The sequence below is a fragment of the Cebus imitator genome, unplaced genomic scaffold (genome assembly GCF_001604975.1).
Source record: "Cebus imitator isolate Cc_AM_T3 unplaced genomic scaffold, Cebus_imitator-1.0 Scaffold39, whole genome shotgun sequence".
Classification (NCBI taxonomy): Eukaryota; Metazoa; Chordata; class Mammalia; order Primates; family Cebidae; genus Cebus; species Cebus imitator.
The window spans coordinates 298,345-310,587 of NW_016107354.1; the positions used below are offsets into that span (position 1 = coordinate 298,345).

General features: G+C 54.1%; 2 protein-coding genes across 2 annotated transcripts in view; one reads left to right on the forward strand and one right to left on the reverse strand.

The window, feature by feature from the left end:
• SBK1 (SH3 domain binding kinase 1) overlaps positions 1-7,791 on the reverse strand; it is a 68,207-nt gene extending 60,416 nt beyond the window's left edge. Inside the window, exon 1 of the mRNA XM_037737469.1 lies at positions 6,845-7,791. Coding sequence (XP_037593397.1) covers positions 6,845-6,939 — 95 coding nt within the window. The 5' untranslated portion in view covers positions 6,940-7,791. The remainder of the gene's footprint in view (positions 1-6,844) is intronic.
• A 1,287-nt stretch (positions 7,792-9,078) lies between these two features.
• LOC108302182 (glyceraldehyde-3-phosphate dehydrogenase-like) overlaps positions 9,079-12,243 on the forward strand; it is a 15,829-nt gene continuing 12,664 nt past the window's right edge. Inside the window, exon 1 of the mRNA XM_017525642.1 lies at positions 9,079-9,114. Within this exon, the coding sequence (XP_017381131.1) occupies positions 9,079-9,114 (36 nt within the window). The remainder of the gene's footprint in view (positions 9,115-12,243) is intronic.

The following is a 12,243-nucleotide window of genomic DNA, read 5'->3' on the forward strand; positions in this document are numbered from 1 at the left end:
TTTTAGAGACAGGGTCTCCCTCTGTCACCTAGGCTGGAGTGCAGTGGTGTGATCATAGCTCACTGCAGCCTTAAACTCCTGGGCTCAGGTGATGCTCCCACCTCAGCCTCTTCAGTAGCTGGGACTACCAGCACGTGCCACTACATCCAGTGAATTTTCAAAAATTTTTTGTAGAGACAGGGTCTTGCTATATTGCCCAGGCTGGTGTTTAACTCCTGGGCTCCAGTGATCCTCCTGCCTCAGCCTTCCAAGGTGTTGGATTACAATCATGAGCCACTTCACCGAGCCTCACTATCCCTTCAATGGGGCTTTAGGATATGGAGAAGCTACATGTGTGTGTTCAATCTACCTTCTTTAACTGCATCAAACCTGATTTTATTTCCACTGCTTCATGATGCAGTCTTTTTTTTTTTTTAATTGAGGCAAAATCTCGCTCTGTGCAGTGGTGTGATCTTGGTTCACTGCAACTTCCGCCTCCCGGGTTCAAGCAATTCTACTGCCTCAGCCTCCAAAGTAGCTGCGATTACAGGTATGCACCACCACGGTGGGCTAATTTTTGTATTTTTAGTAGAGACAGGGTTTCATCATGTTGGCCAGGCTGGTCTCGAACTCCTAACCTCAAGTGATCCGCCTGCCTCCACCTCCCAAAGTGCTGGGATTGCAGGTGTGAGCCACCATACCCGATCTCATGATGCTTTCTTATTGAAGTCGCTCTTGACCTCTACATCACTAAATCTAATCATTTAAAAAAAAACTATTTATGTTTTTAATGTTTATTTTTGTATTTTTTTAAGAGATAGGGTCTTCCTCTGTTCCCCGGGCTGGAGTGCAGTGGTACAGTCACTGTAACCTTGAACTCCTGGGCTCAAGCAATCCTCCCATCTTAGCCTCCTCCCGAGTAGCTAGGACTATGGGTGCATGCTGCCATGCCCCGCTATTTATTTATTTATTTATTTATGAGACAGAGTCTCGCTCTGTCTCCCAGACTGGAGGGCAGTGGCACCATCATTGCTCGCTGTAGCCTTACCCTCCCAAGCCCAAGCAACCGTCCCACCTCAGCCGCCCGAGTAGCTGGAACTACAGACATGCGCCACGATGTCCAGCTTTTTTTCTTTTTTTTTTTTTTTTATAGAGATAGGGTCTTACTATGTGCCCAGGCTGTTCTCAAACTCCTGGCCTTAAGTGATCCTCCTGCCTCTGCCTCCTCAAGTGCTGGGATTACAGGTGTGAGCCACTACACCAGCCGTACTTTTTTTTTCTCACTTTTTGTAGAGATGGGGCTCTCCCTATGCTTCCCTGGCTGGTCTCGAACTCCTGGGTTCAAGCAATCCTCCTGCCTCAGCCTCCCGAAGTGCTGGGATTGCAGGTGTGCTCCAATGTGTCTGGCAGCTGAATCTAACCTCGTTTCTCTGGACTGTTCCCATCTTTGAAGCTGGTGGACCACGCCCCCTCTCCTCCCGATACTTCCTTGGTTTCTGTGACTGCACATGCTCTCAGTTTCCCTCCCACCTTCCCAGCTGCTCCTTCTCTGCCTCGCTCACTGGCTTCTCCTCCACATGATCTCAATACTGTGGAGTCCTCAGGGCCCCACCCTGGAGGCTTTTCCCTCCCCTCTCTCCCGCGTGATCTCATGGCTCACAACGCCATCTTTTTGCCAATGAGGAGAGGCTCCTCTTCTGAACGCCAGACTCTCATTATGAAGTCCTCTCTTGACATCTTCATTTGCACACCTCACCTGCTTCTATCCGTGGCAGGATTTTTTTTTTTTTTTTTTTTTGAGATGGAGTCTCACTCTATTACCCAGGCTGGAATGCAGTGACGCAATCTCTGCTCACTGCAACCTCCGCCTCCTGGGTTCAAGCGATTTTCCTGCCTCAGCCTCCCTAGTAGCTGGTACTACAGGTGTGTGCCACCACGCCTGGCTAATTTTTGTATTTTTAGTAGAGACAAGGCTTCACCAGGTTGGCCAGGCTGGTCTCAAACTCCTGACCTCAAGTGATCTTCCTGCCTCGCTCTCCCAAGTGCTGGGATTACAGGCATAAGCCAGCGCACCTGGCCGGGATTCTTGATGTTCTTCTCACCAAGCCTCTTCCCTCCCTCGAATCTGCCCAACATCCACGCATCTCTGCAATCCCCAAAGCCCAGATTCACCCGGATTCTCTTCCTCCTCTAACCCACCAGAAAATGCTGTGGATTTATCTCCAACATTTGCTTTTATTTATTTATTTATTTAGAGACAGGGTTTTGCTGTGTCACCTAGGCTGAAGTGCAGTGACACCATCACAGCTCACTGCAGCCTCAAACTCCTGGGTTCAAGCAATCCTCCCACCTCAGCCTCCTGAGTAGCTGGGACTACAGGCCCATGGCACCATGCCTGGCTAATTTTTAAATTTTTCTTTTGTAGGGACAGGGTCTCATTCTGTTGCCCAGGCTGGTCTGGAGCTCTTGGGCTCAGGCAATCCTCCCGTCTTGGTGTCCCAAAGTGCTGGGATTACAGGCATGAACCACTGTGCCCAGTCTCCTAAATATGTTCAGAAAGCACTTTCTTACTTCCCCATGTCCAAAGCCGCCCACCACCGTGACCTCCACGTTGGCGTCCTCTATCCATTCTGGCCCGTCCCCACGGATTCTCCCGAGCATAGCCTGAAATATCCTTTAAAATGTCAATCAGATTATACAACTTCCCCCATTTAAGAGCTCTCAAAGGCTTCCCAAGTCCATCTGGAACAAAACCCATTCTCCTGGCCATGGGTGCCAAGGCCTGCGTGGCCTGGCTGTTCCTGTACCTCCTGGCCCCCTCCTTGTCAGTGTCCCTGTCATTTGCTCTGCCTCGGCCACACAGATGCGTTATCCCTCACCCTCCTCGTGCTTCTGCCTACCCGTTGCTCTCAGTTTGCTTTGCCTGAGCTGCTGTTACCACCCCTCTCTCCACTGCTGGTTCCTTCTCATTCTCCAGGTCTCAGATGAAACGCCCACCATACCTCTCTGTTTCCCGTACGCAAAGCGGCTGTCTCCACCATCCCTGGTAGTTTCCTTCACAGTGGGTTTTGAAGCTTGATGATCTGATCTGTTCACTTGTGTTTTGTTTGACTCCCTCATTAGACATAAACCCCTTGAGGGCAGAGATGGTATTTTCAGTCCAGTTTCTGGTGCTAGCGCACGAAAGGTATGCAATGAAATTTACTGAGTGAATGAATAAATGAGCACATCAAGCATCTATTATGTGCTGGATGCTTTCATGTAGACTGGACTGCGTTTCCCAGCTTTTCTTGCAATGAGCTGTTCTGGCCAATGCTTGTGGGCAGAAATGAAGGAGACCACTTCCAGCTTTGGTTCATAAAAACCTCATGTGTGATCCCCACTCTTTTTCTTCATCTGCAAGCTGCATGCAGTGGCCGTGGGTGATGATGGAGTCACAAGATGAGAGGAGCCTGGATCCCTGAAAGATCACATGGAGCAGAGTCTCTTCCATCACCACCCCTGCAACACACACCCAGAACATAAGTCTCTTCTGTGTTGAGCCATTATGATCGCCAAGCTTATTTATTCCAACAGCTTGCCTCACCTTAATACATACATCAAAACACCATATGTAGGTGGCTGGTGAACATCACTGTGGGTGACGAGTTTGCTGACAAATTTTCATCAAATGCAGATGTGTTCTCTGTGGGGCTGTCTCTTGCATCGTCCCACAACAGAAGCCGAGGGCACAGTGCTCACACCTTTATTATAGCATGTGGCACTGTCTGTTGGAGCATGTGTTGTTTTGTCTTCGCTAGGCTGCGAGCCCCTCCAGGGACATGGCTGTGTCACATCCATGCAGTGGCCTCAGCATCCAGTCCCCAGGGGAAATGTACTGAATCCACAAAGGAGTGAACTGGTCACCTACCCCCCTTTGTTGCCTTTCTTTCCCTACAAATGCCTGAGAAAGTCCAATTCTTTAATTTTACAGATACCCAATGAGAAGAAGTGACTTCCCCAGGATCACACAGAAGCGGGATGCACCAGAATTAGCCTGCCCAGGGCTGCTAAATGTGGCAGCCGGCTATTCTAGGAGTGAATCCTGGAGCCTTCCAGGGCTGGAGCAAGGCTGGGAGAGGCGGGGTGGGGTTGGATGGGGGCAGCCGGAGATTCCTCTAAGCCCCAAGGTGACCCCACCCAGCCTTACTGCCCCACTGCCCCTCCTCCAGCAGCAGAGAAACACTCCAGCGCCTTCCGCCCCACCCTCCCCAGCCAGCACTGGCTCCCGAAGCCTGGGCAGACGCATCACTCAGTATTTTTAGCTTCACCACCTGGCACCTGTGGTCACTGTCTCTGCCCAGCCTGGCCCTATCCCCTCCCAGGTCTTAAAGGGCCAGAACCCACCGGCTAGAAAAGAGACCAGCTCCTGCAAACATAGGCTACCATACTCCCAGAGAAGGAGGCAGAGAGACATCCCCTACAGAGAGTCCTTAGAATCAGAGGTGGGAGATGAAGGGATGAGGGAGGAGGGGGCAGGATTTCACGGCTGCCAACCCTGAGGCCTGTGCCTGTCTCTTTCTGGGGCTTCCCAAATGCTGCTTTGCTTAAATTATTCACTAGGAGGAAACTGATCAACATCACACATCCATCCTAAGACCCGAAGCTGCAAAATCTCCAAGGCAGGGCCTGGGAGTGGAGTGTGGTATTTTTTAACAATCAACTCAGATTATTCCCATGCCCTCTCTCTCTCTCTCTGTCTCTCTCTCTGTCTCTCTCTCTCGACAGGGTCTCACCTGTCGCCTAGACTGGAGTGCAGGGGCACGATCATAGCTCAGTGCAGCCTCGAAATACTGAGCTCAAGGGATCCTCTTGCTTCAGCCTCTGGAGTAGCTGGGACTACAGGTGCATGCCACCACGCCTGGCTAATTGTGTGTGTGTGTGTGTGTGTGTATGTGTGTGTGTGTGCGTGTGTGTGTGTGGATGGTGATCTCACTATGTTGCCCAGGCTGGTCTCAAACTCCTGAGCTCAAGCAGTCTACCCGCCTTGGCCTCCCAAAGGGCTGGGGTTGCAGGTGTGAGGCACCATACCTAGCCTGATGCCCTATCTTTCAATGTCATATTCGTTTGTTCATTCATTCATTTATTCATTCAACAAGCATTTTGAGCGTTCACTATGAACATGGGTTTCTATCATGAGTCCATGGCTTTGGAGTTTAAGGTGCCCTCGGCACCTGTTATTCCCTTGCTTCTCCTCACTTGCCCCGTTTTGCCTCGAGCCCTCCCCATTGCTTGCTCCAGCACCTATGGGTCAGGTCCCCGGCCCAGCATCCAGGTCCTCGGTGATCTGGCCCCGTTCCTGCCAGCCACACCCGCACCGTCCACACTTCATTTCTTGTTTGCACCGAGCCTTTGCTCTTGCCTTTCCCGCTGCCGGTGATGCCCTTTCCTCAGCGTCTCTCGCCCCTGGGAGGGCACTTGGATGTTAAGACAGACCTGGTGGCCTCCGATGGATCCTGTAGGTGGAGATGGTCCATCTTTCCCTCCTGATTTCCTAGGCACTCTGCACCCACGCCCATCAAGATGCCCACTACTCTGTGCGGAACTGATCTGTCTTCTCCTCTATCTCTCCTAGCAGGCAGTGACCCTGTGAGCCGGGTTCCAGTCCCCAGCCCAGGCCCTGGCCGTCTGTGGGTGGCCAGTCTCTGTGTTGAATGTTAAGCTGGCAACCATAGTAGAGAACATTCTCCCATTTCACAGATGAGAAGACAGAGGCCCACGGAGCGGGAACTGTGGACCCAGGGTCCAACAGAGAGAGTCAGGGAGGAACCTGGTGCAGCCTGCAGGAGTCCACCCCCTGCCCTCTCATCTTGCAAGCATCCTGGAGGGGAAACCTTGTTTGGCTCATGCCTTGCGTCTCCTGACCCAGGGCAGGGCAGTGCTGACTCAGGCAGTGATGGAGGCGCAGGCAGGCGGGGCTGGAGCAGAGGTGACCCCTGTCTCCCCTGCAGATCACTCCCAGAGCCTGTGGTCACAGCTTGGATAATGCACTTGGCTGGAGCCTGGGTTTCCCTGCAGGTGGGGGTGGGGAGAGCTGGCTAAAGGAACAATGGTCTCTAAGGCATGCACTCCCACTGGGGGTTCACGGCACAGCCCTTCCCTCCACATAGGTATGCAGGACTCACACCTGCGCCCACAAATATGTACACACGCTCACAGTCACACACACTCGCCCCCAATACCCAGTCAGGCAGCCTCATAAACATTCATTCTCTCTCTCCCTCCCTCTTTTACACACACACACAAGCAAATACACATGCACACATTTTCACTTATGAGTTCAACAAAGATGGAACACCTGTTAGGTGCCACTGCAGTGCAGGATGGAAAGGTGGCTCTCAGATTGGGGTGGGACAGGGACATCCAGGAGGACTTCCTGAAGGAGGAAGCGTTGCAGCTGGGCCTGGATGGAGGAGAACCGGGGAAGAGAAGTCTGGGCAATTTCACTGGAAGTGAATATAGGGGAACAGAGTGAGATGAGGTGGAGAGTGTCAGCCCCAATCACGCAGGCCTTGAATGCCCAGCCGAGTGTCAACTTCATCCCACGGGACGTGGGAGCCATGGAGGGCTCTGAGCAGGTGGGGGACATGCCCACTGTGGGAGAGGATGGGAATGCCACTCTGGGGCCAGGGTGGGAGAGATAGGGAGGAGGCTGTGGCAACAACCAGGTAAGAGATCTGAGATCCTGAAGCAGGAAGTGGCAGTGGGTGGTAAGCAGTGGACAGAGAGAGAGAGACTTGAAGCAAGACTGCCAGGCCCAGAGGCACCCCAGGTTGAGTGCTGTGCCCACCCGCTGCCCACCCGCTGGCCACCCACGGGCACTGACCTCCGCAGTGGAACTTCTTCCAGCAGCTCCTCCTCCTCCTCCCTGTGGAAGCAGATGAAGCAGAAGGCCGGGACATCGTCGACTCCACAGCCCATGGGCCAGGCCGGAGGCAGCTCCAGGACAGGGCAGGGGTGGCCGGGGGTGGCCTCCACAGCATCGTCCCCAGCCTGGGCAGAAGTCCCTGAGCCAGGGTGCTCCAGGGTCAGCAGCCCGTCGGCCTCGGGGCTCTGCACCTGCCCGCCCGCCACCTGTGCCTTCTCGCTCAGGTTGCCCGTCGCCTCGGTGGGTGGAGGAGCCGGGGGGGCTCTGTCTGGTGGGGGCTCCTGTCTTGACCCGAAGGTGTTCCAGCCACAGGGCTGGGCCCTGGGAAGCAGTGTCCAGCCACCTGGACTCCAAGGTGGCTGGTGGGTGGACGGAGGTCCAGCAGGGCCCCCCACTGCCCCTGTGGAGCCCGAGGCCCCCCAGCTGCCCACTCTGTGGCTGTCTGTCAGAGGCAGGCCTGGGAGGGCAGGCTTACAGTGTCCTGTACCCCAGTCCCCCTGTCTGTCCAGTCGTCTGCTCCTCCTTGTCCAGCCAGCACGGCCACAGAGGTGGCTTCCCTGAGAAAGTTTGTTCTTGGCTGGGGTGGGTGGCACGGGTGGCCTTCAGGAGAGAGGGTTGGGACCTGCAGCTGAAAGATGGGCAAGGGCCAGGTGAGACTGGCACAGGGCCCACGTCGTCCTCGTGAAAAGTTTTGACCCCTGGAGTCCCGGTTCCGGCTAGGCTGCGACTGGCGGCTTCCCCGGCTCCCTGCTCTCCCCAGCTCCAGTGGCTTCTCTGGCAGACTGGCTGGGCTGTGGGTATTAATAGCTCCACATTCACGCTGAGAAGGCTGGAGGTTAACTCCTTCCCTGCCAGAGCTGGGGAGGCTGGCGGGGCGGGCGGGTACGGCCAGGCAGCCTGGCGAAGTGGCTTCGGGGAGCAGAGGGAAGGGCGGTGCCTTGATCCCACCCCCGCTCTGAGCCTGGCTGTCGCAGCGGGACCCTCATTGCCATCTCCTGCCCACGAGTCTCTGTGCTGAGGTGGGCTCCTGGGGCTTGGGAGTGTGTGGACCACCTGACTCCTTCATGCACACCTCCAGAGAGCTAGGGGGCCATGGGGGGGCACTGGAGGCTCAGGGCAGTGTCTTTGGGATAGACAAGTCTCAGAGCTTCAGGGAGCATCTTCAGGGCTCCCAAGCTCACACTCACCCCTCAACTCCCTGGGTCCTCCCATGTTCTCTTAGCAGTCACCTTTGCCAACTCTGAGCCCAGTTTTGGGGTTGGCTTCAGTGAGACCCAGCGATGAAGCAGCCACAGCGCCTAGCGTACTTTATTGAGGCGTATGGGAGGAGGATGCGAGTGGGAGAATCAGAATAGAATTTGTTTGCCTGATTTTTTTTTTTTTGAGATAGGGTCTCGCTATGCTGCCCAGGCTGGTCTCAAACTCCTGGGCTCAAGTGATCCTCCCTTCTCAGCCTCCCAAGTAGCTGGGATTACAGGTGCATGCCACTGCACCAGGCTTGGAAATGTTTACTGAACACCTGCATGGTGCCAGGCACTGGGCTGGGCATGGGCACACAGCAGTGAAGTGGGCAGGTTCCATTCCTCTGGTGGGTTTTGCGTGTCACTGCAGGAGGTGACACCAGCGGGGTTGCAGCTTGCCTGCATGGTGCCATCATGTGCATTAGGGAAAGGTGCTTCCCTCCAAGCAGGTACAGCCCCAGCACCAGCTTGCGGTGTTGACCCAGGCTGGGTTTCAGCCCACTCACCTCTGCAATTGACAACACGCCCCACCATTCACAGTGGCTCTGGAAGCATCCATAAACAAAGGAAAAATACATTCAGATTGTCCAAAGTGCTATGGAAAAAATAAAACAGGGACATGTGACAGAGGCTGATGGGGAGGTAGTTAGATGGGATGTTCAGGGAACACCTCCCAAGGAGGGAACACTGGAGCTGAAACCCACAGGACGAGGACGAGGAGGAGGAGGAGGAAGAAGGAGGAGGAACCAGCCAGATCTGGTGGGAGAACATTCTAGGAAGAGGTGCAGAAGCCCAGAGGCAAGAACTAGCTGGCGTTTGAGGAGGAGAGTGAGCAGCAGACATCTTTAAACTGGGCCTTGAAGAGTGAGTAGAGTTTTCCAGGGAGCTCAAGAGAGGAGGCATTGCCAGCAGAGGGAATAGAGTCCGCGAAGGCTCCGAGTCATGGACAGTATGGACGGGGCGCTGCAAGGCAGCCAGAAGGCAGAGGTGACGTAGCTGGAGGTGCAGGAGGGACTGTTCCAGAGCTGCCCACCCAGGGCTCTGAAGAGGAAGGGTGGGTGGGAGGAAAATGAAAGTGGGAACTCAGGTCAGCTGAGGGGCTGAGGAGTTTGGTGGTGGGGACACAGAGAGGCTTGGAAGGAACCATCGATACACGTGGCTGGAAGGACAGGTCTGGGCCTCCTTGCCCAGGGAAGGTGGGGGCTGGGAACAGAGCAGCCATGTACAGTTGTTTAGGTGATGCATACTGCACAAGGACACCCTAGAAGGTAGGAGACGGTGGGGAGTTGGGGAGAGGGGAGGGGAGGGGAGAGATGGCTGTGGGGGTGGTATCCAGCCCTACCTCTGCTCTGCCAAGACTTGCACTTTTCAACTGTGACAGCATGGGGAGTTGCCTTTTTCTTATTGGTCCACCCAAAAGAGTGCTTTTTCCTTATTGGTTAGTCTGGAGGGGGCCTTTAAAAAATTAGTCCCCCTAGGCAGAACACTGTTGCTCACACCTGTAATCCCAGCACTTTGGGAGGCCAAGAAGGGTGGATCGCCTGAGGCCAGGGGTTCAAGACCAGCCTGGCCAACATGGTGAAACACTGTCTCTACTAAAAATGCAAAAATTAGCTGGGTGTGGTGGTGCACACCTGTAATCCCAGCTACTCCGGAGGCTGAGGCAGGAGAATCGCTTGAACCCAGGAGATGGAGGTTGCAGTGAGCCGAGATTACACCACTGCACTGCAGCTTGGGCAACAGAATGAGACTCCATCTCAAAAAAAGAAAGGAAAAATTAGTCCCCCTAGAAGAGTGCTTTTTTTCTAATTGATCTATTCAGAGGGTGTGCATTCATTTTCAAATTGGTCCACTCAAAGGGGTGGCCTTTTCCAATTGGTCTACCCAAAGGGGGTGATTTTTTTCTGATTGGCACAAAAGGCTCCCATAGACTGGACTGGGGAAGATACCCCAGTGACCCAGGCTGTGCTACGGACCTGCTGTGTAACTTTGGGAGTCACTGTCCCTCTGTAGAACCAGAGACTGAGCAAGAGGCCAGCTGGGCCAATCACTGCACTGCACAGAGGTGGAGAATGAGCCCAGAAAGAAGCAACACTTTCACCGAGGTCACACAGTGACACGCAGCCAAGCTGCCACCCCGACTCTTGTCTCAGTGCTCTCTCCTCCCTGCTCCAGCATCAGCTTAGGTCGCTGGCTGTGCTGCGGACTTGGTGTTTCTTTAAGGAGAGGACAAGGAATGAGAGGGGACAAGAGGCAGGGAGGGCAGGGCAGCCTAGACGATGGCTCCCTGGGGTGGGGGTCAGAAGGGGTCAGGGTGCCCCAGGCCTCTAGAAGCCCCTTCCTGCCTCCCCCTAGCCCCATGGGGTTGTCATTTGCAGATGTTAATTATTCATGATGCTGCCGCTTTGCCTGGTTTTAATGCACTTTGATGGCGTTCTCTGGCTAATGGGGAAAATCAATAGGTCTTAATTCTTAGTGGCTGTGAAGCTCCGTCTGCCTCCTGTTTGGGTGACTGGGCCCGGCTCTTCGGCTGGAGGTAGCGGGCGAAGGCTCAGATGCAGCTCACAAGAGCCTGAGACTCCACCTTTCCCTCTCCCACCCCCCACCCTCTTCTGATGACAGCATAAGGAAGGAGGATTAGAGCCAGCATGCAGCTCCAGACGCTGCCCCTAACATCTTGGAGAGTCTGACCCCTTCTATCTCAGCCATTTGCCACCCCTCTCAGAGGGGTTCCTCCTGCCTTCCCCAGTCCCTCCTGGCCCCCGAGCCAGACCTATGGGCCATACCAAAGGCCAGAGGGGCCATGTCACAAACTTCTGGTGCCAGAGCCAGGCCTGTAGCCCTTGGCTCTGCTGCTTCAGGGTGTGGGGGAGTTTTCCTCTCACCACTCAGGGTCAGCCCTGCTCATCCTCCTGGATGCAGATCTGACTCACAGACCTGTCTTGAGGAGTTAGGGGAATCTGGTCTGGTCCCCACATTCCTGAAGAACCTTGAATGTAGACTTGGCTGGGCTTGGTGGCTCACGTCTGTAATCCCAGCACTTTGGGAGGCCGAGGCAGGTGGATCACCTGAGATCAGGAGTTCGAGACCAGCCTGGCCAACATGGTGAAACCCCGTCTTTAACAAAAATACAAAAATTAGCCGGGCGTGGTGGCAGGCGCCTGAAGTCCCAGCTACTTGGGAGACTGAGGCAGGAGAATTGCTTGAACCTGGGAGGTGGAGGTTGCAGTGAGCCAAAGTCATGCTACTGCACTCCAGCCTGGGCGACAGAGTTCGACTCCATCTCAAACAAACAAACAAACCAAACCAAACCAAAACAAGAGTGTTCATGCAGCAGATGAAAACATTTAAGATACATCGTGGTTTCCATAATGCTGTTTTTGGTATTTTTTTTTTTCCGATCAACTAAGAATTCCAAGCAGCAGCCGTTTTTGGTATTTTTTTAATGTTTCAAAAACACAATGAGTCTCCAGAAAAGGAAGAAGCCTGAGATACCTCCACCTTGGGGAGGCCCTGCCTGCTTCCTGGTGGACCCAGGCCCTTCCTGATGGAGCCAGGGCCCACCCCTGGGTGGCTGGAAATGCTCAGGCCATTTAGAGGACCTGTCTGCTGGGGCTCTCACCTAGCGCCATAGCTGTCTAGAACCCAGGACCCAGGGCTCAGAGAATGGCGTCCACCAGGCTTCATCTGCTCTGCCCACCCAGGCCCCGGCAGACATCAGACCCAGTCCCAGCTTGGACAAAGAGCTTTTGGGATGTGGACTTCACGAGTCCCCCTCCAGGAGTGAAGATCCGTGAGCCTTGGTTTTCCAGATGTGCACTCAGCTGTGTGGAGGGCTGAGTGAATCCTCTTCGTCAGTTCCTTCAGTTCACAGCACATTGTCACTACTGGTCCATGCAGGGCCCTTCTTGTTTTTATCTTGATCTTTATTTATTTATCTCTTTATTTATATAGAGAGATGGGGTCTTGCTACGTTGCCCAGGCTGGTTCGGTTTCAAACTTCTGGCCTCAAGCGATCCTCCAGTGTTAGCCACCCCAGTAGCTGGGATTACAGATTCAATTCCAGTCACGGTGCCGACCTAGCTAAAGCTATCCATATCTTTTTTTTTTTTTTTT